The sequence below is a fragment of the Vulpes vulpes genome, chromosome X (genome assembly GCF_048418805.1).
Source record: "Vulpes vulpes isolate BD-2025 chromosome X, VulVul3, whole genome shotgun sequence".
Taxonomy (NCBI): Eukaryota; Metazoa; Chordata; class Mammalia; order Carnivora; family Canidae; genus Vulpes; species Vulpes vulpes.
The window spans coordinates 92,724,341-92,751,051 of record NC_132796.1 but is presented as its reverse complement, the minus strand read 5'-3'; the positions used below and the strand labels follow the sequence as shown (position 1 = coordinate 92,751,051).

The 26,711-nt window shown below is 37.4% G+C and overlaps 1 protein-coding gene across 7 annotated transcripts in view; it reads left to right on the top strand.

The window, feature by feature from the left end:
- TENM1 (teneurin transmembrane protein 1) overlaps positions 1-26,711 on the top strand; it is a 796,092-nt gene that overhangs the window by 598,322 nt on the left and 171,059 nt on the right. For all 7 annotated transcript variants that reach the window (XM_072744131.1, XM_072744132.1, XM_072744133.1 and 4 more), the window contains 3 exons: positions 21,026-21,211; positions 22,804-22,827; positions 24,742-24,888. In XM_072744131.1, the coding sequence (XP_072600232.1) occupies positions 21,026-21,211; positions 22,804-22,827; positions 24,742-24,888 (357 nt within the window). The remainder of the gene's footprint in view (positions 1-21,025; positions 21,212-22,803; positions 22,828-24,741; positions 24,889-26,711) is intronic.

Here is a 26,711-nt window from a genome sequence, read left to right as displayed (position 1 = left end):
AAGAGTGAAAATTTTATTTCTTCCTTGCCAATTTGGGTGCTTTTATTTCTTTTTGTTGTCTGCTGTGGCTAGGACTTCCAGTAATTTGTTAAGTAACAGTGGTGAGAGTGGACATCCCGGTCTTGTTCCTGACCTTAAGGAAAAAACTCTGTTTTTCCCCATTGAGGATGATGTTAGCTCTGGGCTTTTCCATATATGGTCTTTATATGTTGACCATATGTTGAGGTATGTTTCCTCGAAACTTACTTTCTTTTTTTTTTTTTAATTAATTTTTATTGGTGTTCAATTTACCAACATACAGAAAAACACCCAGTGCTCATCCCGTCAAGTGTCCGCCTTAGTGCCCGTCACCCATTCCCCTCCAATACCCGCCCTCCTCCCCTTCCACCACCCCTAGTTCGTTTCCCAGAGTTAGGAGTCTTTATGTTCTGTCTCCCTTCCTGATATTTCCCAACATTTCTTTTCCCTTCCTTTATATTCCCTTTCACTATTATTTATATTCCCCAAATGAATGAGAACACACACTGTTTGTCCTTCTCCGATTGACTTATTTCACTCAGCATAATACCCTCCAGTTCCATGCACGTTGAAGCAAATGGTGGGTATTTGTCGTTTCTAATTGCTGAGTAATATTCCATTGTATACATAGACCACATCTTCTTTATCCATTCATCTTTCGATGGACACCGAGGCTCCTTCCACAGTTTGGCTATTGTGGACATTGCTGCTAGAAACATCGGGGTGCAGGTGTCCCGACGTTTCATTGCATCTGAATCTTTGGGGTAAATCCCCAACAGTGCAATTGCTGGGTCGTAGGGCAGGTCTATTTTTACCTCTTTGAGGAACCTCCACACAGTTTTCCAGAGTGGCTGCACCAGTTCACATTCCCACCAACAGTGTAAGAGGGTTCCCTTTTCTCCGCATCCTCTCCAACATTTGTTGTTTCCTGCCTTGTTAATTTTCCCCATTCTCACTGGTGTGAGGTGGTATCTCATTGTGGTTTTGATTTGTATTTCCCTGATGGCAAGGGATGCAGAGCATTTTCTCATGTGCATGTTGGCCATGTCCATGTCTTCCTCTGTGAGATTTCTCTTCATGTCTTTTGCCCATTTCATGATTGGATTGTTTGTTTCTTTGGTGTTGAGTTTAATAAGTTCTTTATAGATCTTGGAAACTAGCCCTTTATCTGATATGTCATTTGCAAATATCTTCTCCCATTCTGTAGGTTGTCTTTTAGTTTTGTTGACTGGATCCTTTGCTGTGCAAAAGCTTCTTATCTTGATGAAGTCCCAATAGTTCATTTTTGCTTTTGTTTCTTTTGCCTTTGTGGATGTATCTTGCAAGAAGTTACTGTGGCCAAGTTCAAAAAGGGTGTTGCCTGTGTTCTCTTCTATGATTTTGATGGACTCTTGTCTCACATTTAGATCTCTCATCCATTTTGAGTTTATCTTTGTGTATGGTGAAAGAGAGTGGTCCAGTTTCATTCTTCTGCATGTGGATGTCCAATTTTCCCAGCACCATTTATTGAAGAGACTGTCTTTCTTCCAATGGATAGTCTTTCCTCCTTTATCGAATATTAGATGACCATACATTTCAGGGTCCACTTCTGGGTTCTCCATTCTGTTCCATTGATCTATGTGTCTGTTTTTGTGCCAGTACCACACTGTCTTGATGACCACAGCTTTGTAGTACAATCTGAAATCAGGCATTGTGATGCCCCCAGCTATGGTTTTCTTTTTTAAAATTCCCCTGGCTATTCGGAGGCTTTTCTGATTCCACACAAATCTTAAAATAATTTTGTTCTAACACTCTGAAGAAAGTCCATGGTATTTTGATAGGGATTGCAATAAACGTGTAAATTGCCCTGGGTAATATTGACATTTTTACAATATTAATTCTGCCAATCCATGAGCATGGAATATTTTTCCATCTCTTTGTGTCTTGCTCAATTTCTTTCAGAAGTGTTCTATAGTTTTTAGGGTATAGATCTTTTACCTCTTTGGTTAGGTTTATTCCTAGGTATCTTATGCTTTTGGGTGCAATTGTAAATGGGATTGACTCCTTAATTTCTCTTTCTTCAGTCTCATTGTTAGTGTATAGAAATGCCATTGATTTCTGGGCATTGATTTTGTATCCTGCCACGCTACCAAATTGCTGTATGAGTTCTAGCAATCTTGGGGTGGAGGCTTTTGGGTTTTCTACGTAGAGTATCATGTCATCGGCAAAGAGGGAGAGTTTGACTTCTTCTTTGCCAATTTGAATGTCTTTAATGTCTTTTTGTTGTCTGATTGCTGAGGCGAGGACTTCCAGAACTATGTTGAACAGCAGTGGTGAGAGTGGACATCCCTGTCTTGTTCCTGATCTTAGGGGAAAGGCTCCCAGTGCTTCCCCATTGAGAATGATATTTGCTGTGGGCTTTTCGTAAATGGCTTTTAAGATGTCAAGGAAAGTTCCCTCTATCCCAACACTCTGAAGGGTTTTGATCAGGAATGGATGCTGTACTTTGTCAAATGCTTTCTCTGCATCTAATGAGAGGATCATATGGTTCTTGGTTTTTCTCTTGCTGATATGATGAATCACATTGATGGTTTTACGAGTGTTGAACCAGCCTTGTGTCCCGGGGATAAATCCTACTTGGTCATGGTGAATAATTTTCTTAATGTGTTGTTGGATCCTATTGGCTAGTATCTTGTTGAGAATTTTTGCATCCATGCTCATCAGGGATATTGGTCTGTAATTCTCCTTTTTGGTGGGATCTTTGTCTGGTTTCGGAATTAAGGTGATGCTGGCCTCGTAGAAGGAATTTGGAAGTACTCCATCTCTTTCTATCTTTCCAAACAGCTTTAGGAGAATAGGTATGATTTCTTCTTTAAACATTTGATAGAATTCTCCTGGGAAGCCATCTGGCCCTGGACTCTTGTGTCTTGGGATGTTTTTGATGACTGCTTCAATTTCCTCCCTGGTTATTGGCCTGTTCAGGTTTTCTATTTCTTCCTGCTCCAGTTTTGGTAGTTTGTGGCTTTCCAGGAATGCGTCCATTTCTTCTAGATTGCCTAATTTATTGGCGTATAGCTGTTCATAATATGTTTTTAAAATCGTTTGTATTTCCTTGGTGTTGGTAGTGATCTCTCCTTTCTCATTCATGATTTTATTAATTTGAGTCTTCTCTCTCTTCTTTTTAATAAGGTTGGCTAATGGTTTATCTATCTTATTAATTCTTTCAAAGAACCAACTCCTGGTTCTGTTGATGTGTTCCACAGTTCTTTTGGTCTCGATTTCATTTAGTTCTGCTCGAATTTTAATTAACTGTCTTCTTCTGCTGGGGGTGGGGTCCATTTTTTGCTTTTTCTCTAATTCCTTTATGTGTAAGGTGAGCTTTTGAATTTGAGTTCTTTCTAGTTTTTGAATGGATGCTTGTATTGCGATGTATTTCCCCCTCAGGACTGCTTTTGCTGCATCCCAAAGATTTTGAACGGTTGTATCTTCATTCTCATTAGTTTCCATGAATCTTTTTAATTCTTCCTTCATTTCCTGGTTGACCTTTTCATCTTTTAGCAGGATGGTCCTTAACCTCCACGTGTTTGTGGTCCTTCCAAACTTCTTGTTGTGATTAAGTTCTAATTTCAAGGCATTATGGTCTGAGAATATGCAGGGGAGTATCCCGATCTTTTGGTATCGGTTCAGACCCGATTTGTGACCCAGTATGTGGTCTATTCTGGAGAAAGTTCCATGTGCACTTGAGAAGAATGTGTATTCAGTTGAGTTTGGATGTAAAGTTCTGTAGATATCTGTGAAATCCATCTGGTCCAGTGTATCATTTAAAGCTCTCGTTTCTTTGGAGATGTTGTGCTTAGAAGACCTATCTAGTATAGAAAGAGCTAGATTGAAGTCACCAAGTATAAGTGTATTATTATCTAAGTATGTCTTAACTTTGGTTATTAATTGATTGATATATTTGGCAGCTCCCACATTCGGGGCATATATATTGAGGATTGTTAAGTCCTCTTATTGGATAGATCCTTTAAGTATGAGATAGTGTTCCTCTTCATCTCTCACTACAGTCTTCGGGGTAAATTTTAGTTTATCTGATATAAGGATGGCTACCCCTGCTTTCTTTTGAGGACCATTTGAATGGTAAATGATTCTCCAACCTTTTATTTTCAGGTTGTAGGTGTCCATCTGTCTAAAATGAGTCTCTTGTAGACAGCAAATAGATGGGTCCTGCTTTTTTATCCAGTCTGAAACCCTGCGCCTTTTGATGGGGTCATTAAGCCCGTTCACGTTCAGAGTTACTATTGATAATAGATATGAGTTTAGTGTCATCATTTCTATTCAGTCCTTGTTTTTGTGGATTGTTCCACTGAACTTCTTCTTAAAGGGGAATTTTAAGAGTTCCCCTTAAAATTTCTTGCAGAGCTGGTTTGGAGGTTACATATTCTTTCAGTTCCTGCCTGTCTTGGAAGCTCTTTATCTCTCCTTCCATTTTGAATGAGAGCCTTGCTGGATATAGTATTCTTGGTTGCATGTTCTTTTCATTTAGGACCCTGAATATATCCTGCCAGCCATTTCTGGCCTGCCAGGTCTCTGTGGAGAGGTCTGCTGTTACCCTAATATTCCTCCCCATAAAAGTCAGGGACTTTTTTTCTCTTGCTGCTTTAAGGATCTTCTCCTTATCTTTGGAATTTGCAAGCTTCACTATTAAATGTCGAGGTGTTGAACGGTTTTTGTTGATTTTAGGGGGGGATCTCTCTATTTCCTGGATCTGAATGCCTGTTTCCCTTCCCAGATTAGGAAAGTTTTCAGCTAGGATTTGTTCAAATACATATTCTGGCCCTCTGTCCCTTTCGGCGCCCTCGGGAACCCCAATTAAACATAGGTTTTTCTTCCTCAGGCTGTCATTTATTTCCCTTAATCTATCCTCATGGTCTTTTAATTGCCTGTCTCTTTTTTCCTCAGTTTCCCTCTTTGCCATCAACTTGTCTTCTATGTCACTCACTCGTTCTTCCACCTCGTTAAGCCTCGTCATTAGGACTTCTAGCTTGGATTGCATCTCATTTAATTGATTTTTAATTTCTGCCTGATTGGATCTAAATTCTGCAGTCATGAAGTCTCTTGAGTCCTTTATGGTTTTTTCTAGAGCACCGGTAGCTGTATAATAGTGCTTCTGAATTGGCTCTCTGACATTGAATTGTAATCCAGATTTTGTAACTCTGTGGGAGAGAGGGCTGTTTCTGATTCTTTTTTTTGAGGTGAGGTTTTCCTTCTAGTCATTTTGCTCAGTGCAGAGTGGCCAAAAACAAGTTGTATTGGGAAAAGGAGAAAAAGAGAGAGAAGGAAATAAAAGAGAAAAAGAAAAAAGAGAAAGAAGAAAAAAAAGGGGAAAAAGAGAAAGAAAAAGAAAGAAAGGAGAAAAAAAGGGTGGGGTCAGGTGGGGGAAGCAATCAGAAATCAAGAAGAAAGAAAGAAAAAAAAGCACAAAACAAAACAAAAACACAAACAAAACAAAAACAAAAAAACACGGGGGAGTATCTTCCGATTCTGTGTACTTTAAGTCCCTTGACTTCCCCTAGAACTGGTCCGTGTCGCTGGTCTTCTGGGGGAGGGGCCTGCTGTGCTGATTCTCAGGTGTTAGCACTTGGGGGAGCTGCTCTGCCCCTGCCTGGTGCAGGGCTCAGTGGGGGGTGTTCACCCCATGAGGCCCCGGGAGGAAGCCACAGTGGCGGGGCGGCAGCTCTGGGACCCTGGAGTCAGCTCCCGCAGTAGCTCCGGGGCTCTCCGTCTGCAGGGCCTGGGGGCTCCGGGGCGGGGCCGCTGATCTGCTCAGTTCCAGGCAGGAGCGTCCTCGCTGTCCTGGGCCCTCCCGGCCTCTGCCTGTCCCGGGGGAGGCCGGATCCTGGGCTGTGTCCCGGCGCCCTGTGCTCCGGGGCCTGCGCTGTTGGATTCGCTCCCGCCCCGCAGCCCCCTCCGCGGAGCCGCCGCCCGAGCCCCTCCGAGCTGCTCCGGGTCCCGCCATGCGCTGCAGCCCTTAGGGAGCTCGGCGCACTCTCCCCGGGGGCAGGTGTCTGTGAGTGTCCCAGGGAGCCCGAGGGCATCCCCGCCCTCCTGGGTCCTGCTCCAACTCCCTGCGAGCCCCTTTCCGTGGGGAAGGTTGGTGCAGCTCCTGCTCCTCCGGGACGGGGCTCTCCTGTCCTGGGGACACTCGCCCCGGCCTCAGCCCGGCTCCTCGCGGGGCCCCTCCCCCTTGGAGGCCTTTTGTTTCTTTATTTCTTTTTCCCCGTCTTCCTACCTTGATGGAAGCGCGAACTCTTCTCACTGTAGCGTTCCAGCTGGTCTCTCTTTGAATCTCAGGCCGAATTCGTAGATTTTCAGGATGATTTGAAGGTTATCTAGGTAATTTGGTGGGGACAGGTGATTTGGGGACCCTACTCTTCCGACATCTTGCCCCTCCCCCCCGAAACTTACTTTCTTGTGAGTTTTTATAATGAATGGATATTGTACTTTACTGAATGCTTTTTCAGCATCTATTGAAATGATCATATGGCTCTTATCCTTTCTGTTATTGATGTGGTGTATCACATATATTGATTTGTGAATATTGAACTACCCTTGCAACCCAGGAATAAATCTCACTTGAAGGGCACCTGGGTGGCTCAATGGTTGAGCACCTGCCTTTGGCTCAGGTCATGATCCCGGGATTCTGGGATCAAGTCCTGCATCAGGCTCCCCATAGGGAGCCTGCCTCTCCCTCTGCCTATGCCTCTGCCTCTCTCTCTCTCTGTCTTTCATGAATAAATAAATGAAATCTTTAAAAAAAATAAACCCACTTGATCATGGTGAGTGATTTTTTTAACGTGTTGTTGAATTTGGTTTGTTAATATTTTGTTAAGGATTTTTGCCTCTATGCTTATCATGGTTATTGGCCTGTAGTTCTCTTTTTTGTGAGGTTTTTATTTGGTTTTGGTATCAGGGTAATGCTGGCTTCATAGAATGAATTTGGAACTTTTCTTTCCTATTCTATTTTTTGGAACAATTTGAGAAGAATACGTGTTAACTCTTCTTTAAATGTTTGGTAGAATTCACCTGTGAAGCCATCTGGCCCTGGACTTTTGTTTTTTGATTATTGATACAATTTCTTTGCTTGTTATCAGTGTGTTCAAATTTTTTATTTCTTCCTGACTCAGTTTTGGTAATTCATATATGCCTAGAGAGATTATCCATTTCTTCTAGGTTGTCTAATCAACATACAGTTTTTCATAATGTTTTCTTATAATTGTTTGTATTTCTGTGATGTTGGTTGTTATTTCTCCTTTCTCATTTGTGATTTTATTTATTTGAGTCCTTTCTCTTTTTTTCTTGGTAAGTCTGGCTAGGGTTTATCAATTTTATTAGCTTTTTCAAAGAACCAGCTCCTGCTTTCATAGATCTGTTCTATTGGGGTTATTTTAGTTTCTATATCATTTATTTCTGCTCTAATCTTTATTTATTTCCCTCCTTCTGCTGTTTTTGGGTTTTGTTTATTGTTCTTTTCCCACCTCCTTTAGGTGTAAGGTTAAGTTGTGTATTTGTGATTTTTTTTTGCTTCTTGAGATCGACTATATTGCTATAAACTTCCTTTTAGAACCACTTTTGCTGCCTCCCAGAGGTTTTGGACTGTTATGTGTTCAATTTCATTAGTTTCCATGTACTTTTTTATTTCTTCTTTTATTTCCTGGTTAACCCATTCATTGTTTAGTAGCATGTTATTTAACCTCCATGTACTTGTGGTCTTTCCAGATTGTGTGTGTGTGTGTGTGTGTGTGTGTGTGTGTGTGTGCTTGACTTCTAGTTTCATAGCATTGCAGTCAGAAAAGATGCATGATATATGACTTCAATATTCGTGGATTTGTTCAGGCTGGATTTGTGGGCTAATATGTGATCTATTCTGGAGACTCTTCCATGTGCACTTGAAAAGAATGTGTATTCTGCTGTTTGGGGATGGAATGTTCCGAATAAAGTCTCTCTGTTCCTGTCATTCAAAGCTGTTGTTTTCTTGTTGATTTTCTGCTTAGATGGTCTGTCCATTAATGTAGGTGGGGTGTTAAAGTCCCCTAGTATTATAATTATCAGTTCCTTTATGTTTGTTATTAAATGTTTTATATATTTGGGTGCTCCCATCTTGGGTGCATATACTTTTATAATTGTTGTATCTTCTTTTTGGATTATCCCCTTTCTTATTATATAGTGTCCTTCTTTGACACTTGTTACAGTCATTGTTCTACAGTCTATTTTGTCTAATATAAGTGTTGATACTCCAGTTTTCTTTTGATATCCATTTGTGTGATAAATGTTTCGCCATCTCCACACTTTTAATCTGCAGGTGTCTTTATGTCTAAAATGAGTGTCTTGTAGGCAACATACAGATGGGTCTTTTTTATCCATTCTATCACCCTGTATGTTTTAATTGGAGGGTTTAGTCCATTTACATTCAAAATAATTATTGATATGTATTTATTACCATTTTATTACTTGTGGTTGTTTCTGAAGATTTTCTCTGATCCTTTCCAGGCTTTCTCTCATGTTTTGCTGGTTTTCTTTAGTGATATACTTGGATTTATTTCTCCTTCTTTGCATGTTTATTAGTGGTTTCTGATATATGGTTACCATTAGGTTTGTATATAACCTCTTCTGCATATAGCAATCTGATGGTCAATTAAGGTTGAACCCAATAGTCTGTATTAAGTTGATGGTCATTTAAGGTTGAACCCAGTCTTTTCTCCTTTCCTCCCTATGTCTTAGGTATATGTTATATTTGATATCCTTTTTTGTGAGTTCCTTGACTGATTTTTACAGAAATATTCATTTTTACTGATTTTGTGTTGCATACTGTCACTTTTGGTCTCTCCTCCACTCAAAGAGTCCCCTTTAATGTTTCTTTCAGTGCTGATTTAGTGTTTATGAACTCCTTTAGTTTTTATTTGTCTGAGAAACTATCTCTCCATCTATTCTGAATTATAGCCTTGCTGCATAGAATATTCTTTGCTGCAGATGTTTCCCATTGAGCATGTTGAATATATCATGCCCCTCCCTTCTGGCTTCCCAAGTATCTGTTGAGAAATCTCCTGCTAGCCTTATGGACTTTCCTTTGTAAGTTACTTCTTTTGTTTTGGTGCTTTTAAGATTTTTTTCTTTATCGCTATATTTTTCAAATTTAATTATAATATGCCTTGATGTGGGTCTGCTTTTATTGATTTTGACAGGAGTTCTCTGTGCTCCCTGGATCTGGATATCTGGTTTCTTCCTCAGATTGGGGAAGTTTTCAGCTATTATTTCTTCAAATAAATTTCCTACCCCCTTTTCTCTCTTCTTCTTCTAGGACTCCTATTATAAGAATGCTATTATGTTTGTTGGAATCACTGAGCTCCCCAAATCTATTCTCATTTATGTAATTCTTTTTTCTCTTTTTGTTCAGCTTGATTACTTTCCATTACTCTGTCTTCTAGGTCACTAATTCATTCATCTGTTTCTTCCAATCTGCTACATTCTATCAGATGTGTTTCTCAATTTGTTTATTGAGTTTCTCCTATGTATTAAAGGTCTCGCTCATGCCTTCCTCCTTTCTCAAGTTTAGTGAGTATCTTTATGATCATTGCTTTCAATCCTCTCTATCAGGCATGTGACTTGTATCCATTTCACTAACTCTCTGGCCATGACCTGTCCTTTTCTTTCATTTGGAATAAATTTATCTGTCTCATCATTTTGTCTGCCTCTCTGTGTCCATTTGTGTGTATTAAGAAAGTCAGCTATGTCTTCTGCTCCTGAAAGCAGTGACTTTATGAAGAGGAGGTCCTGGAGTGCCCTGCTATGCAATGTCACCTGTTCACCAGAACCTGGCACTTCAGGAGAATGTCCTATGTGTGTTGCTTAGGCTTTGCTGCTGTGCCCGAGTCACTTTTCCTTTCAGTGCAGTCATCTGCCCTGATTCTGCCTGTTGTGGGCTGTGCTTACTCTCTGTGGTATTAGTGGCACCCAGGCAGACCAGCTCTGAGGGGGGGGGGGTGCCCATTGGGGAACTTGGGAGCAGGTTGGCAGTGTTACCAAAATTTGCACTGGGCCACTAGTACTATGCCAGATCCCCTAAAATGCTGCAGTGACTGAGGGGCCTGTGCCAGGGCAGCAGGGGGCACCATGTGGTGGCTAAGCATGGTGTGAGGCAGCAGCTGTGCACCTGGTGTGTGGGTGTGGTGTACATGGGTACCTGGACATGTGTGGCTGGGTGCTCACTCAGCTGTAATGAAATTTGCCCTGAGCCCTGAGCCAATGCTACAAGTGTCTGTGCCACCCCACAGCTGTGCTGGGTGCTCACTCAGCTGTAATGAAATTTGCCCTGAGCCCTGAGCCAATGCTACAAGTGTCTGCCACCCCACCTCCCACAGGGGGCTCTGTGTTTATATTGGGGTATGGGAGAGAAAAATAGCACCTGCCAACTCCCTCATTTTCACAGAAGTCCCCCCAATACTTCAAAACTCAGTATGAACAAATCTGTCTCCCATTTGCCTCTGGCATTGTGTAAACTGCCATTTTTATGTCACCTCTGCACAGGCTGCTGTCTCTTTAAGGGCAGTGACCCAACTATCTATCACCCGCCCTCACAGCTCACCTGAGTTAAAACTCCAGGCTCCCAAGTCCCACTGGTTATACAAACACACAGAATTCAGCCCCTCTGGTTTTCTAAGCCAAATGTTACAGGGATTAGTCTTCCTCATGTGAAATCCCTGGTGTAAGGGCCTGTTTCTCTGCCCTTTCCCCTCCATGCAGCTCCATCCCTCCTGCAAGCAGCCTCCCTTCCCCCTTCTGACCTTCCTAACCTTTCAGATGCAGCTTCTTCTCAATATTTAATTTGTTCTGCCGGTCTTTGAATCACTCTCTGGTTTATTGACTTGGATGTGGATGATATCCAGTTGTAAACATGGGACAGGATGAGCTCAGGGTCCTCATACTCTGCCATCTTCCCAAGCTGCTAGAAAAGTTCTAAAAATCTTATATAAAATAATGTTGAACTTTTTTTGCTAGATTTATTATTGTGAGATTTTTTAAGTACATATTTTAATTTGGCTTCTATATATAGACATGATGTTGATCTTTTTTTTTTCTGTTGATCTTGTATCCAACAACATTGCTATCCTCTTCTAATTTTCTTAGTTTACCTATACATTCCATTTTGTCTCTTCCTTTTCAGGTATTACACATTATATAGTTTTGGTTGTCTTATCATGCTAGCCAACATCTCTAGTACAACGTTGAATTAGAAGCAATGATTAATTGTAGTACTTTTGACTTTAAGAGGAATGTCTCTATTATTACTAAGTGTGATCCTTACTTTGGGATTGTGGTAAATCACTTTTATAATATTCAGTAAGTCCCCTTCTAATCCTGTTTTGCTGAGAGATTCTATCATAAATAGGGACCAAATTTTATATAATGCTTTTTCTGTATTTCAGATAAGATAATTTTATTTAAGATAATCCATTATGAAATGAACTTAAAGTGAAATGGATTAATTCAATGATGAATTACATGACTACATTTTCAAAAGTTAAACCAATCTAGCATTCATGCCTACCTGGTTGTAATTTCTGGAGTTTTTAAAAGGATTTTATTTATTTATTTATTTATTTGAGAGCGAGAGAGCACTCATGCACATGAGTAGGGGAAAGGGCAGTTGGAGAAGGAGAGGGAGAAGCATTCTCCCCACTGTGCATGAAGCCTGACTCAGGGCTGGATCCCAGGACCCTGAGGTCATGACCTGAGAGCCAAAGTCATAGGCTTAACCAACTGAGCCACTCAGGTGCTCCAGTTGTAATTTCTATATTTGTGTGTATCTATGTATATGTGCTGACTTGATTTCCAGATGTTTTATTGGAGATTTTTGCAGCCATATTTATAAGTGAGATTGGCCTGTAGAAAAGTCCCTTCCTTTCTAACCCCATTTTGGAACTAGATTATAATAGTCTCACAAAATCATTCAGGAAGATTTCTCTCTTTTCCTGTTCTCTGGTATAGCTTATAGATTATCTGTTCCTTGGAGTTTAGCAAAATACACATACAAAACCATGTAGGCCATTTTCAATGTCTTTAATGTGTTTTCAGGCTTTGTATTTCTTCTCTAGTCCATTTTGTTTCCTTGAAAAATGTGTACTTCATCTAAGATTTCAAACTTACTGGCATAAGGTTCTTCATAGCACTCTCCTTTACTTTTATATTTTAGTCTTTAACGTTTATTTGTATCATTTCTTTTCTTATTTTCCTTGCTCTCTGTTGCCAGAGGGTTCTCTATTTAATTATTCACATCAAAAGGCACAGATTTGGGGTTTGTTGATCTTCTCTATTGTTTCTTTGTTTCTGGTTTCATTAACTTCTGCTCTTACCTTTTTTTTTGTTTCCTTCTTTCTACTTATATGCAGTCTTTTTTCGTACTTTTTGAGTTAGACACTTTGTTCATTAATTTTCGATTGTTCTTTTCTATTAAATGTATGTAGGGCTGTAAATTTCCTTTGGGTAACTGTCTAAACTGTATCCCACAAATTTTTATAAATAGTATTTTCATTGTTATTTAGTTCCTAATTTCCAATATAATTTTTATGTAATTCATGAATTATTTTAAAGTGTGTTCTTAACACTTTTCTGTGGGTTTTTTTTTTTGTGTTTATTGATTTCTAACTTTAGTGCATTTTGTTGAAACATTGTATGATGTAAAATCTTTGCCATTTATTGAGCTTTGCCTTGTGAACTACTGTTTTTCAGTTTTTGTAGGTATTCTCTATGTGCTTGAAAAGAATATGTATCATATAGTCATAGCTTTGGGTTCCATATGTGTCCAGTATATTAAAGTTGTTAATTGTACTATTCAAACATTCTACCTCCTCACTAATTTTTTATCTTCTTATTACTGATTGTGAAATTTTCAATTTGTCTTATTATCAGTCTATCAGTTTTTGCTTTAATATATCTAGAAGCTATATTTTCTTATTCAGTCTGGATTGTTACATCTCCCTGATGAATTATTCCTTTTATCATTACATAATGACTCTCTTTATCCATAATAATGCTTTATATCTTGAAATCCATTTTGTTTGATAATGTTAGAGTTACACTAGATTGCTCTTGGATGGTACTTTTCTAGAATGCCTTTTTCCTATTATTACTAAATTTGTGTTAGTATGTTTCAGCACATATCTTTTTAATAGAAAGAACATAACTAGCTTTCCTTTTCCACTCAGTTCCAAAGTCTCTCTTTTAAATTTCAAGTTCAGTTTGTTTTTATTTACTGGGATTACTGACATGTTTGGATTTATAGCTCAGAATCTTCTTTTGTGTCTCCTACTTATAATATTTATTTTTCTTTGTCTTTTCCCTTTTTGGCTTTTTCTTTGAGTTATCTTCATTCTTTTCCCACCTTGAAAGTTGTAAATTTCTGTATGTTTCTGTTCTTTTGGTCATTATAATTAATTTCTTAACATTTTATTAAAATATAACACATATACAGAAAAGTACAAAGGTCATAAGTATACAGCCTACTGAATTATCTGAGTATGAAACACTTGCTAACTGCCACCCAAGTCAAACTATAGGATACTGTCCCTAGAAGCCTCCTTTGTGTCCCCCCCCCAATTATTACCTCCTTCTTCCTTCCTCCCCAACATAACTGCTCTGACTTCTAATATTTGCCTGCTTTCCAAAAATTTTATTAATGGAATCTTACAGTATATATGATGTTGCATTTCATTTATTTCACTCAAAATTAGTTTTGGTGGGATTCATCTATCTTATGGTACGTAGCTGTAGATCACCCATTTTCATTGTGATGTATTACTTTTTTGCAAAATTACCACAATTATATCTTCTACTGTTGATGGATATTTAAAGCATTTCCATTTCTTGCCAACACATATAATCCTATGAACACTTTTATACATATATTTCAGTGAATATTTGTTTGCTCATACTTCTGTTGAGTAAATAGTAAGAAGTGGAATTGCTAAGCCACATGGTATACATATATCAAACTTTAGCCATTTGATAATGTCAAAGAGTTTCCCAAAGTGGTCATACCAATTTACACAATCACCTGTAATACATGAAACTTTTTATTACTTCACACTGACACCAACACTTCTCACTGTCAATCCTATAGATTTTAACCATCTCTGTGGGTGTGCAGTGGTATTTCATTGTTATGTTATTTTGTATCTCCCTGATAAGTGATGATGCTGAGCATATTTCCATATGGTTTTGTAGACTTGGATATCCTCTTTTATAAAGGACTTCTTCAGATCTCTTGCCCATTTTTTCTATTATTAAGATTTTATTTATTTGAGAAAGAAAGCACATAAGGGGAGGGGCAGAGGAAGATGGAGAGGCAGTGAATTGCAACCAGACTCCACGCTGAGCACAGAGCCCAATATGGAGCTCAAACTCATGACCCTGAGATAGATCAAAACTTGAGCCAAAACCAAGAGTCAGATGCTAACTGACTGAGCCACTCGGATATCCCAAGATCTCTTGCCTATTCTCCTGCTGAGTTATGTGCCTTGTTATTATTGATCTTAAGAAGTTCTTCGGGGAACCCTGGGTGGCGCAGCAGTTTGGCGCCTGCCTTTGGCCCAGGGCGCAATCCTGGAGACCCAGGATCGAATCCCACGTCGGGCTCCCGGTGCATGGAGCCTGCTTCTCCCTCTGCCTGTGTCTCTGCTTCTCTCTCTCTCTGTGACTATCATAAATAAATAAATAAATAAATGAAGTTCTTTGTATATTCTGGACACAAGCTCTTTTTCAATTTTATGTTCTATGAATATATTCTACCACTTATAGCATGCTTTTTCTTTGTCTTTTGATTACAAACTTTTAATTTTGATACAGCCCAATTTATTATTTTTTGCCCTTATGGTTAGCATTTTTGGGTACTGTGTAAGATAATTTTTTTACCCTAGATCATAAAATTGTTTTCTTACATAGTGTTCTAGAAGTTTTGATAGTTTACATTTACTAAATTCTATCTGGAATTGATTTTGTATATGGAGTGAGGTTTTTTTTTCCTAGTGGATATTCAGTTTCCCAGAGAGATTTAACTTAAAACAGCAGTCATTTGACAGTTGCCTGCAGAGACATCTTAACTGTAAATCAAGTATCCTTGTATGTTTTAAGACTTTATTCAATCTGATTGGTCTATTTGCCATTCTGTCAATACCGACTGTCTAAATTAACATAACTTTACACTAAGTCTTGCTATTAGCTAAAGTACCTCTTCTCACCTTATTCTGCTTCTTTCTTTATCTGGTCAATATTTACACACATGTACAAAAACACACACATACACAAACTGCCAAGATACTGAGTGAGGCTACATTGAATCTACAGAATAATTTGGGGGAATTTGACATCTTTAATTTTATTTTTCAGTTAGAGTTTGCCGTAGCTTTCCATTTATCCTTCTCTAATATTCTTTCATAAAGTTTTATAGTTTTCATCATAGGTCCTGCAAATATTTTTTTCAATTTATTGCTAGGTATATGATGTTGTGATGCTATTATAAATGGTTTATTTTTCTCATTGTTTGTTGTCAATATAAAGAGAACATTTTTATATGTTAGCCTCATGCCTAGAGAACCTGCTAAACTCATGTATTCTAATAATTCGTCTATATAGATTTTTTAAGGTTTTATTTATTTATTCATGAGAGACACAGAGAGAGAGAGGCAGAGACACAGGCTGAGGGAGAAAGAGGCTCCCCGCAAGGATCCCCTATGTGGGACGCAACCCTGGATCCTGGGATCACGTCCTGGGCCAAAGGCAGATGGTCAACCGCTGAGCCACCCAGGTGTCCCTCTATACAGGTTCTTTTACCAGTTTGTATATGCACAATCATACTATCTTTGAGTAACGATGGCTTTCTTTCTTCCTTTTCAATTTTTATACATTTTTTCTTTTTCTTATATTATTGCACTGCCTAGGACTTCTAAAATTATGGCATATAGAAGTGATGATCATAAGCAACTTTTCTCAGTTCTCAATAATAGAAAAAATATTTCAGCATCTCACTATTAAATATTATGTTTGCTGTAGGTTTTTTTGCAGCTAATCTTTATCAGATTAAAGTTCTTAGTGTTCATTTGCTATAAGCCTTTATCCTGAATAGATGTTTATTTAGTATTTTACTAAGTACTTATTATATGTCTATTTAGATGATCATATGATTTTTTTCTTTTATTCCATATATCTGATGAATTACATTGATTTTCAGATATTAACATAATCATGTATTCCTAGAGTAAGGATAAATTGATCATTATAGTGTTTCATGTTATATAATGCTAGGTTTGTTGTTGAGTGTTTTGTTTAAGATTTTTGCATTCATATTCATAAGTGAGATTGACCTGTATTTTTTCTTGAAATATTCTTGTCAGAATTTTATATCAAGGTTGTGCTGGCCTCATAACTCACATTGTGGTGTTTCTTCTTTTTCTCTTCTTTGAAAAAGATTGTTCAAGACTGGCAGTTTTTCTTCCTTAAAAGTTTGGTATATTTACAAGTACTGATCTGAGACTGTGATTTTCTTTGTGGGAACATTTTGCATTGTGGATTGAGGTTCTTCATAGAAACTATTCAGTTTCTTTTGTGTGTGTGTCTATGTTCATTATTGTATATTGTGTTTACTAGGAATTTGTCCATTTCATTGACATTTCAAAAGTATTGACGAAAAGTTGTTTGTAATGTTATTTTATGATGTTTTATGTCTGTACACTCAATAGTGATGTCATCTTTTCCATTCATGGTATTGGTAATTTGGATCTTCTGTATTTTCTTCTTGATCAGTTCCCATCAGAAGTTTATCAATTTTATTGGGCTATGAAAATTGCAGTCATTGGCTTTCTTTTTTTTTTTTTAATTTTTATTCATTTATGATAGTAGTCATTGGCTTTCTTGACCCTTTCTATTGCATATTTGTTCCTATTTAATTAATTTCAGCTTTAATAACTACTATTTTCTTTCTTCTACCCTCTTTGAGTCTACCTTGCTTTTCTAATTTCTTAGAATGGATGCATGGGTCATTGTTGTCAGCTGATTTTCCTCTCTGCCTTATAAATTTTCCTGTATACATGAATTGAGTTATACAAATTTTGATATGTTCATTGTATTTTCATTCATTTAAAGTATTTTCTAGTTTCCATGATGATTTTCTTTTTGTTCCATAGTTTTTTCAGAGGTATATTTTGTAATTTCCAAACTTATGTGTATTTTAAAGTTACTTTTTGCTTATCTTTTTATTTCAAGTTTAAGTCCACAGTGGGCAGACAACATGCTATAAATAATTTCAATACTTGAGATACATTGAGACTTGCTTTATATAGCCCAGCATATGGTCAATATTTATAAATGTTCTATGTACACTTGAGAATTATGTGCACTTTGTAGTCATTTATTGTACTGCTCTATATGTGTCAATTAGATCAAATTTGATAATCATGTTACTCAAATATTTTATATCCTTTCTGATTTCTTGTCTGTTTGTTCTATCATCAGTTAATGAGAAAGGGGGCATTAAAGTCTCTTACTATGTTGTAAATTTGTCCTTTTCTCTTTTTTTGTTCCTTCAATTTTGCTTCATATATTTGGCTTGATATTTTCTTCAGTATTAGAAATTTCTTAGCCATTATGTGGTCAAATATTTTTTTCTGCACCTGTGAGAGTGACAAAAGTTCTACCCAGCTTCTGAGTCTTCCAGTTGACTCTACCAGAACTGACAGATACTTCCAGAGGAAAAGCATACATATATGCCAAACTCACCTCTCTGGCTTTTCTTTTACTCCTGGAATGTGGCCCAGTAATGCTTAACTCTTTTGTGAACTCCAGCAATGTCCAACAGTTTTAAAATATATTTTGTCTAGATTTTCCAGTTTCCATCAGGAGAGAATAGTAAAAATTACTTAGGTCACAATTACTAGAAATAATTTCACTTTTAAATTTTATATGCATACTTGACAAAATATCTTACTTAACTCCTGAATAGTACAAATTTTAGAAATATTTCATTCAGGGCATTCTACTGCGCATATTATTCGGTAGTATTTTATTTTAATATTGTTTTCTAGCTCCCAAATCTATTATTATTAATGATAGTTATTATCATTATTATGGTTAATGCTTCCTTGCCATCTCTCTGGGCTAGTGGATAGAGTTTTACTAGTCCCCATCTCATTGAGATTGCAACCCTTCAAGAGTCCTTACTTTCTGCAGGAGTTTCAGTCCAATGCCTCATCTTAATGGACCAAAAATCTCATCCTTTTTTCCTCTGTGGACATATATACCCAATCCCCTAGTCATTACTGGGTACGATAACCACTTAAAGCTGCCAGAAGGTTGACTTATATGCTTACTTCTTTGGCTGTTAACATCATCTTTGTTTCTGGCATTTGATAATTCTGTTTCTTGTGAGCCAAGACATGCAATTTTTAAAATTATTAAATTATATTTAACATGTCTACAGTTTATATTGAGATGGTTTAAGGATAGCCTAGTCTGCCATTTTGCTGTTACTGTTCATCTAGTCCTGTTACATTTCAGGAAATTATCAGAATGATACATTTTTTCAGTGCCTAAAGTTTATAGTTGTATAAAGCAATATACACAAAAATTTGCCTCCTAATTGTTTCTGTTAGCTCTGACTTGATCGGTTTTGACCTGTTAAGCTCCCTAATTTTTGAAAGGCCCTTTCAGTCCAGCCTTGGGGAAAGCCATTAGGGGAGCATAATTACAACCTCAGATTCACTACAAGAGCTGACATTATAAATCCAGATTATCAATTAGAGATTCAGAAGCAAGATGTAGAAAGCAGATGCTGTTTCAAGATCAACCTACTTGAACTACCATTTACTAGGCAAAGCCCCCCCTTTTTTGTATTTTCTGGGTTCTATACTTTTCTTACAATCTGATGACCCCACACATGTTTTTCCATTCACTCTTCCACTCATTCAAATCTGAATTTACAACTGCTACCATATCAATACAGCTCTTCCTAAAGCCACCAACAGTTTTCATATTGATAAATTCAATGGACACTTCTCTGCCCAGATCTCACTTGACCTCTCAGTACTATTATACTGCTACTCTCTTCTTCTTCTTGAAAAAGCATCTTCTTCTGGCTTTAGTTAGACCACAATCTCCTGGATTTCCTCCTATCACTCACTGCTTCTCCTTCCCAGTCTCTTTTTAATGGTTCCTCTTTAAAAAAAAATTATTATTTAAGTAATCTCTACAATGAACATGAGGCTTGAACTCATGACCCCAAGTTTAAGAGTTCCTTGCTCTCCTGACTGAGCCACCAGGCACCCTCATGGTTCCTTGTTTTATACCTTACCTTCAAATCATGGGATACCTCAGGGCTGATTCCAACAGTTGTCTATAATCTCTCCTTAGGGATATCATCTAGTCCCATGCCTTTAAATACCACCTATGTGCTAATACTTGCCAATTTCATATCTCTAGCCCTGGCCTCTCAAATTCACTTGGCTATCTACACATTTATCTCAAAGTTAATGTTTGATCTTCTACCCTTATTCTTCCCTTAGCCTTTCCCATTTAATTAATGGCAGCAGTATCCACCCACTTGTTTAAGCCAAAACTTTTATTTTTCTCCTTCCTTCAATCCCCACATCCCATCTTGAGGAACTCCTTTTGGCCCTGCCTCCAGAATATATCCCAGATCTGTCCAATGACCCTTTGAGATGTAAATATTATTATTTCCATTATGTGGTTACATGAGCAGAGATTAAGAGAACATGTTAGTAATTTTCCTATGGGTACACAGCTTTTATGCAGAGGAATCCTTATTTCATATCCACTGTTCTTTCTATCATACCTTGACCTACAGAGAATACTTGTGACTGAATTAGTGAACAAATTGATTTAGATAGTAATAAAATCTATACCCATGGCTTTATCAGAAGAATATTTTCACCCACTGAAAAATAACTGCTATCTGTAGACTAGAAACCTTTGTTACACAGAAAGGCCCTTGTTAAAGGTAATGTAGAGTAATACTGATATCATGACATGTCAATACCTCTAACTATATAAAACCAGTTTCAGAATTTGAGATTATGAAAGATAGATGACTTGGCATCCAGAACACTGTTTCTTTGAAGGGTATATGGCCAGTTGTACCCAAAACCTATTGCACTATGTCTTTTGCATTCTTTCTGTAGACTTTTATCCCCCATCTCCTCCTCCAGAAAGGGTATCCAGTCAAGAAAAAGGCTTGCCAAACTTTTATTTTAGCTTCTCTCCTGTCATAACTTTATTAATATTCAGCATGTCTCAACAAAAAGTCAAGAGGACAGAGGAGAGAACCTCAGCAGAGCCAGTATACAACTTGATTATATTGGCCAAATAATGAATGACATTTAAAGATAAGACTGTGTTTTAATCAACCAGGATTCATTTTAAATGCTTAAAGTAAATGCAGATATTGTTTTTATGTTCAGGGAAACCAGCTGATTACCATCATTGGCAGCTTTACTTTTGTATATTATAAATTTTATTAGAAAGCTATCTTTCCAATTGTAGAACCTCTCCTCCTGAATGAAGTTAGAGCACCATTTTACTATGCGTGTGTGTTTTTACCCCCAATGATTGCTTGTAGCATTGTAAAATCCTTGTAACATTATTTGTGATCTTAATGAATTTTTAGTAAAGCCCACTTGACATTTGTTTGGCACTGACTTCATTTCTAAGCCTTGAATGCCATTATCATTTTATGGACTTTTCAAAATCAATTTGACTTAGGGTTTATTTTATACTTCGGGACTTAACTATCTTTTTTATAGAGTTCCTTGTACATTTACTCAAATGCTAGAGGTCTGTGTGATATTTGGTTTATATATTTAAAATATAAATATAGAGTGGGATTTTTGGTAATTCTAATGTCTTTTGGAAAGAATAGACTCTGGTTTTAATAAAATAGGTAAATGTATCTTCTTTGAATTTCCCACAGAGCTTTGTACCATGGAGTGTGGTAGCCATGGAGTCTGCTCACGAGGAATTTGCCAGTGTGAAGAAGGTTGGGTAGGACCAACATGTGAAGAACGCTCCTGTCATTCTCACTGTGCCGAGCATGGCCAGTGCAAAGATGGAAAATGTGAGTGTAGCCCTGGATGGGAGGGCGACCACTGCACTATTGGTAAGTACCAGCATACTTTGAACAAAATAAATTGAATTAATTGAAGAAGGAAAAGCATGTTAGCAATCAATCACCAAGCTTTTCATAGAATTTGAGGTTGAAGGAGAGAAAAAGGAAGGGGGGTTAGCCATAAGTTTGAAAGTTTGGTTAACTGGGAGTCTTCCTCTTTTGTTGATAGTATCTTACTTCTTCCTTGTGTCATTTATTTTCTCACTACTTCAGTATTCCTTATATTTTGTTTTCTCATGCTTTGAGTTACTCAAATGAAAGATGATACATTGGAATGAAGTGTCATTAGTTAATAAGAGAAGTGCTTTTGTTGTGAACATAACATTCACTGCCCATTTTTCCTTTTGAAAAGTATAGGTTGTTTCACTCGAAAGCACTTAGAGGCAATTTCATTAAGCAGGACTACTTTAACAGAGGCCATTCAATATCATTAGGAGCTGTCTTTAATGTATGTGAGGAGGGCACTCCTGACCTACCTTCGGTAGAACATCTGTGTTGAATTGCTTATTGGTTAGTATAGAGAATATGTACTGAGGCACCCACCCTCTCCCATCCCTTGTCACAACTTTCACTAATTTTGAGGATGCTGCCTGGGAGAACAGCTTTTGGGTATGAGAGGAGCCTATGTAATAAATCTATCAGGCAGTCTTCACACTAGAAAAAAACAGTAATAATAACTAGGGTTTCAACTTCAAAATACTTTTGTCTGAAAATAAATCCAAGTCCTTGACACATGCATATATCTATCACAGAGGCCTCCTGCATGTACAGACGGACAAGTACGATTCCCATTGTTCAGCTAAGGAAAGTGGTTCACAGAATGTTCCAGTGGCATTCCGTGAGCACACAGAAATTTCATGCAGAGCAAAGGCCAGCATGGGCCTCTGGATACCCAACACATTGTTTGTGGGCTTTTTTTTTCCCACCAGACTGTAGCACCACTTTTATTTTTAGGTGAAAGTATTTTGTTATAATGGTTGGGCCCTGCCAAAGTAATGTATAATATATATAACATATATAACATATAATGTTAATAAACTGCATTACTACTCTACTAAAGGTACAGTAAGTCTTGTTCTGTGACTGTGGAAAATATTTAAGATTCATTAAAAAGGTGGTAAGGGGTGAGATTCCGATGCAGCGTAAGTAATTACATTCCTGCAGTACAGTAAGTTTATTGCCTTCACATAAGAGGATTTAAATATTGTGATGATTACCGAAGGTGGTTACTCCAGAACTCCCTTCTAAAGATATTACTAATAAGAAGTTGAAGCTAGTGCTCTTTCACTAAAGTTATTACTGAAATGTAAAAACGCAGTTCTTATACTTTTAATGAAATATGACACTTTTTTAGGAAGCCTAATAGAGTTTCTTGCAGAAAAGCCATTAATATCTTTCCCACAGAAAATATTATTCACAAACTACACAGGCCCGTGTACCAACTTTTGAGCTGCAGGCATTTCGGCAGTTCACAGTTTGCTGTTCTCCTCCCAGGCAACAGATGGTAAAGCATTAATACATGTTGGATAGCTGTGGTCTCCCAGAAATTCATTCAATCACTCTTTCCCCCCCCCCCCTTTTAGCTCACTACTTAGATGCTGTCCGAGGTAAGATTTTTCTCACTCGTTTTATAACAGAAAAATATTGTAAATGGAAAATATGCCTGTGGGAAAGGAAGGGTTGGTGGGGGGTTTTGTGTGTGTTTGTGTTTTGGGTTTGTGTTTTTACTTCTGGCAGGCTTCCTTATGTGTGATATTGTCAGGTTCATGCCGTAATAGTCCAACTAAAAAATAATTTGTTTTTCCAACATCAAAGAGTCATTTTATTTTTTTGCCATAGTGTATAATGGATTGACAAGCAGCTTTAAGAACTGTTTTTCTTTGTCTTTCTATGGAGTTTTATGTGCGTGGGTGTGTGTTTGTGCAGGTGTCTATGTGTACAAGTAATTATTATATGAACTTGATTTAGATAGATGGCTGAACATTTTCTTTAATACAGCAATATGGCTCTAAGTCCATGTATAGTATACTTTCAAGGACAGAATAATTCTCCCTTTATAAGTAACCCATCATGCATCCCCAAGAGACGGTAAGGGTTTTTCTGTCAGATAACCTGTGCCTTTCATTACCTCAGCCTCCGAAAGTTGACTATGTTCCAAGTTATCCCTAATTTCTTTTTAGCCATTGTATATCCATGATAATGGAAGTAGATGAATGGAGCTAGATAAACTCTTTTCTTAAACCTATCTGTATTCATCTTATATCACTTCTTGAGGAATACATATATATTTATATGAATATATATAATGAGAGAGAGTCTTTGTATTTTCTAACAGCCATCTGTCATTTTATTTTAAAGTTTTTCTTCGTCTGGTCTGTTGATAGTTACTTAGAAAACCATTTGGAAGGAACACTGGGTTATGTCTACAGATTTTTTAAAAATTATTTTGCTTTTTATACTTCTGGACTTTTCTTTCAAAGACAGCAAATGAAAAAAAATATGTTGATTGGACTCTCTCCAGTAAAATTCAGATCTGGTCTTATGCTACTACTGGGAAAATTCCAGAAGATATATGCCATATTGCCATCTCTGTTCATCTGTCCACTGAGCACTTAGCGCATACACAGTTGCCCTTTGGAATGGCCAAACTCTGAACTATTGGTAGAAAGAGTAGGGCATCCTAGAGAAATTAAAAGTCCAAATAGAGACCATTGTTAGTCTTTGTGGTTTATCAATGGATAGAAGTCATTTAAGCACAACAATTTCCTCTTGACTGCATTTATCCAGTCATTCTCTAGAATTCTGAAAGTCTCAGTCTGGCATGCATTAGTTCCATAAACATTTGTTGAGCACCTACTATGGGTTTAATAGTATTATGCTAGCTTCTGAGTGAGATGCCAGATAAGCTAAAGATTTAATCCTTAGCTCTCAGATCATTGATAATCTTAAATTAAAAAGCCAAATAAATATAAAGCAACTGAAGCACATTTCTAAGGCATTTATATGGACAAATATTTAATGGTATGCTCTGAAATGTGTACCAACATACCTAAGTCCTGAAGCAGTGCATCACAAGGGAAAAATCAGTACAGACTGGAAGTAGTTAGGGGAAGTTTCTTTTCATAGAAACTTCTGTCTTTTCCCAGCTTATTGGTCATAACTAGATACAATACCGTCCATCTGGGTTTGATTGAGCTGAGAAGATTCGTTTTTTTTTTCTAAAAGAAACAAAAAACATTTTTTGTCCCCATCATAGTTTCCATCCTATCTAAACCAGAGATTGGGAATTGGGGTTAGCATTAGTAATGCTTAATTGGCTCTCTAAGGAAAAGCACAGCCAAGAAAGGGATAACAAGTTCCCTGGGAAGGTTTTGTAAGCAAGCAAGTTCCTCTTCCATTTATTCAATACCTCATCTGAATGGAGCCCAAGTGATTAGATGCTTTCCTATAGGTAGATACATCATTGTTAGCCAATCGCATTCTGATGTCTCCATGATTGTTATTTTCTGCTGTCTTTACAGATGGCTGCCCAGGGCTCTGCTTTGGAAATGGGCGATGTACCCTGGACCAAAATGGTTGGCACTGTGTGTGTCAGGTGGGTTGGAGTGGAATAGGCTGCAACGTTGTCATGGAAATGCTTTGTGGAGATAACTTGGACAATGATGGAGGTGAGTTATTTATAAAACATAAATAAATATAAGAAAGGAATAGCCTGCACAGTGATGGCCAATCTATCTGGCAAAAGGTGAAAATTGAGTCTCCTTCATATAAACGATATTGAATTATATAAGGCTACACTACTTTTTAAATCTCAGTTTATTGAGTATTTACTATCATCAGGCAATATTGCAGATTCTGCATGCATTATGTCTCATTTAATTCTCACAACAACACTATGAGGTATAGGCACTACTTTCCCTACTTGGAGATGGGAAAGTTAATGCTTGGAGTGGGGATAACATATGACTTTTCCAAAGTCACACAACTAGAAAGTCATAGCACCCAGATTCCAGTTGAGGTCTATATGACCTCAAAGTCTGTTTTCCTTACTACAACAGCCATGCTGCCTCCCATATCTGTGGCATTTATTATAGCATTTATTGTATCTATGTACCCCTGTTCAAACTGTCAAATGCTAGTATAGCTTGCACTATACACACTGTGAAATTGTTTTCTTTGTTCTTAGTTATTTAGAGCAACCTCTTGTGTCTCTACCTTTTAGAAATGCTTTGTATCTTTCAAAGGACACAGCATCAAGACAATTCACAGTAGAATTTTTATATTTAATTCAAGAGTTGCACATGATGTTTTCAAAAGCCATATTGGCTCCGAGGCCTCAGGGTAACCACTCCTTTTTAGTCAAGCAAACAAAAGCATCTAATATACTGTTCAGTCAGGCCTCAAAACAGCCCAAATCACCTCTGAATGAAACCTAAAACAACAAATCCTTACTTTTCTCTTTCTACTCAAGGAAACATGAAGTTAATAAAAAAAAGTTTTCCTTCTAATCTTATATATTAGATTTAAAATGAAGTAGGTCATGAAATTTGATTCCTCTGGTTTCTGTATTCACTTGGACGATTATATTCCTTGTCATTTGAATCCAAACTTGAGGCTTAAATCAATAAGGTAGCAATTTTAGTTTAAGGAACACTGGATGTAAGATTTTCCTCCTTTACTAGTTCTGGCCAGCAATTTACCTAAAAAGTTACATGACCTTATGAATTTTAAGTGGAAGCACCTTTGTGATTCAGTGCACATGCCTTTGAAGTTAGACTTTCTGGCTGCTATGTACTTACTGGTTGCTGTATGATTTAGGGAAAGTTTCTTGATATCTCTGTGCTTTAATTTCCTTATTTCTAGAATGGAGCTGTTAATAATATTAACTCTCTAATAGGATTATTGTACACATTAAATGAGACGGTTCATGTGAATTCTTTAAAAGATGATAGACTCTCTGCTTCATCCCCTCCACATGCAGGTACACATACACATACATTAGACTTAGGATAATAGCCCATTTTCGGAAGAGACTACCTACTACCTATTTAAATTAAAATTTTTATTTGGGAAGCCAGAGTGAGATTTTCAATTAAATGGTGTACTGATCAACTATTTACTGGACTCTTATGGCCCTCCAACATTCATCCTCACTTTCCTTTACTTCCTTTTCATTATATGCCCCTTTACGTTGTGTGCCTTCTCTTCGACACCTGTCGTTCTCTATCACTTAAGTCCCAATTCAAGCTATATATCTCCCACGAAACCTCTGACATCCACCACCCCTGTCTTCCATATGTACCACATCACCAAGGATTTAATTCTTGTTACATGTTAAGCATGACCCAGAATCCATAATTATAAGCCTAATATAATCACTAATAATATTAGCTTACTTGTATTTAGGATTTACTATGTACAAGGCACAGTGCTGAGTCCTTTGTGTGAATTATTTCATTTTATCCCCATGAGGCAGGAACTACTACTAATA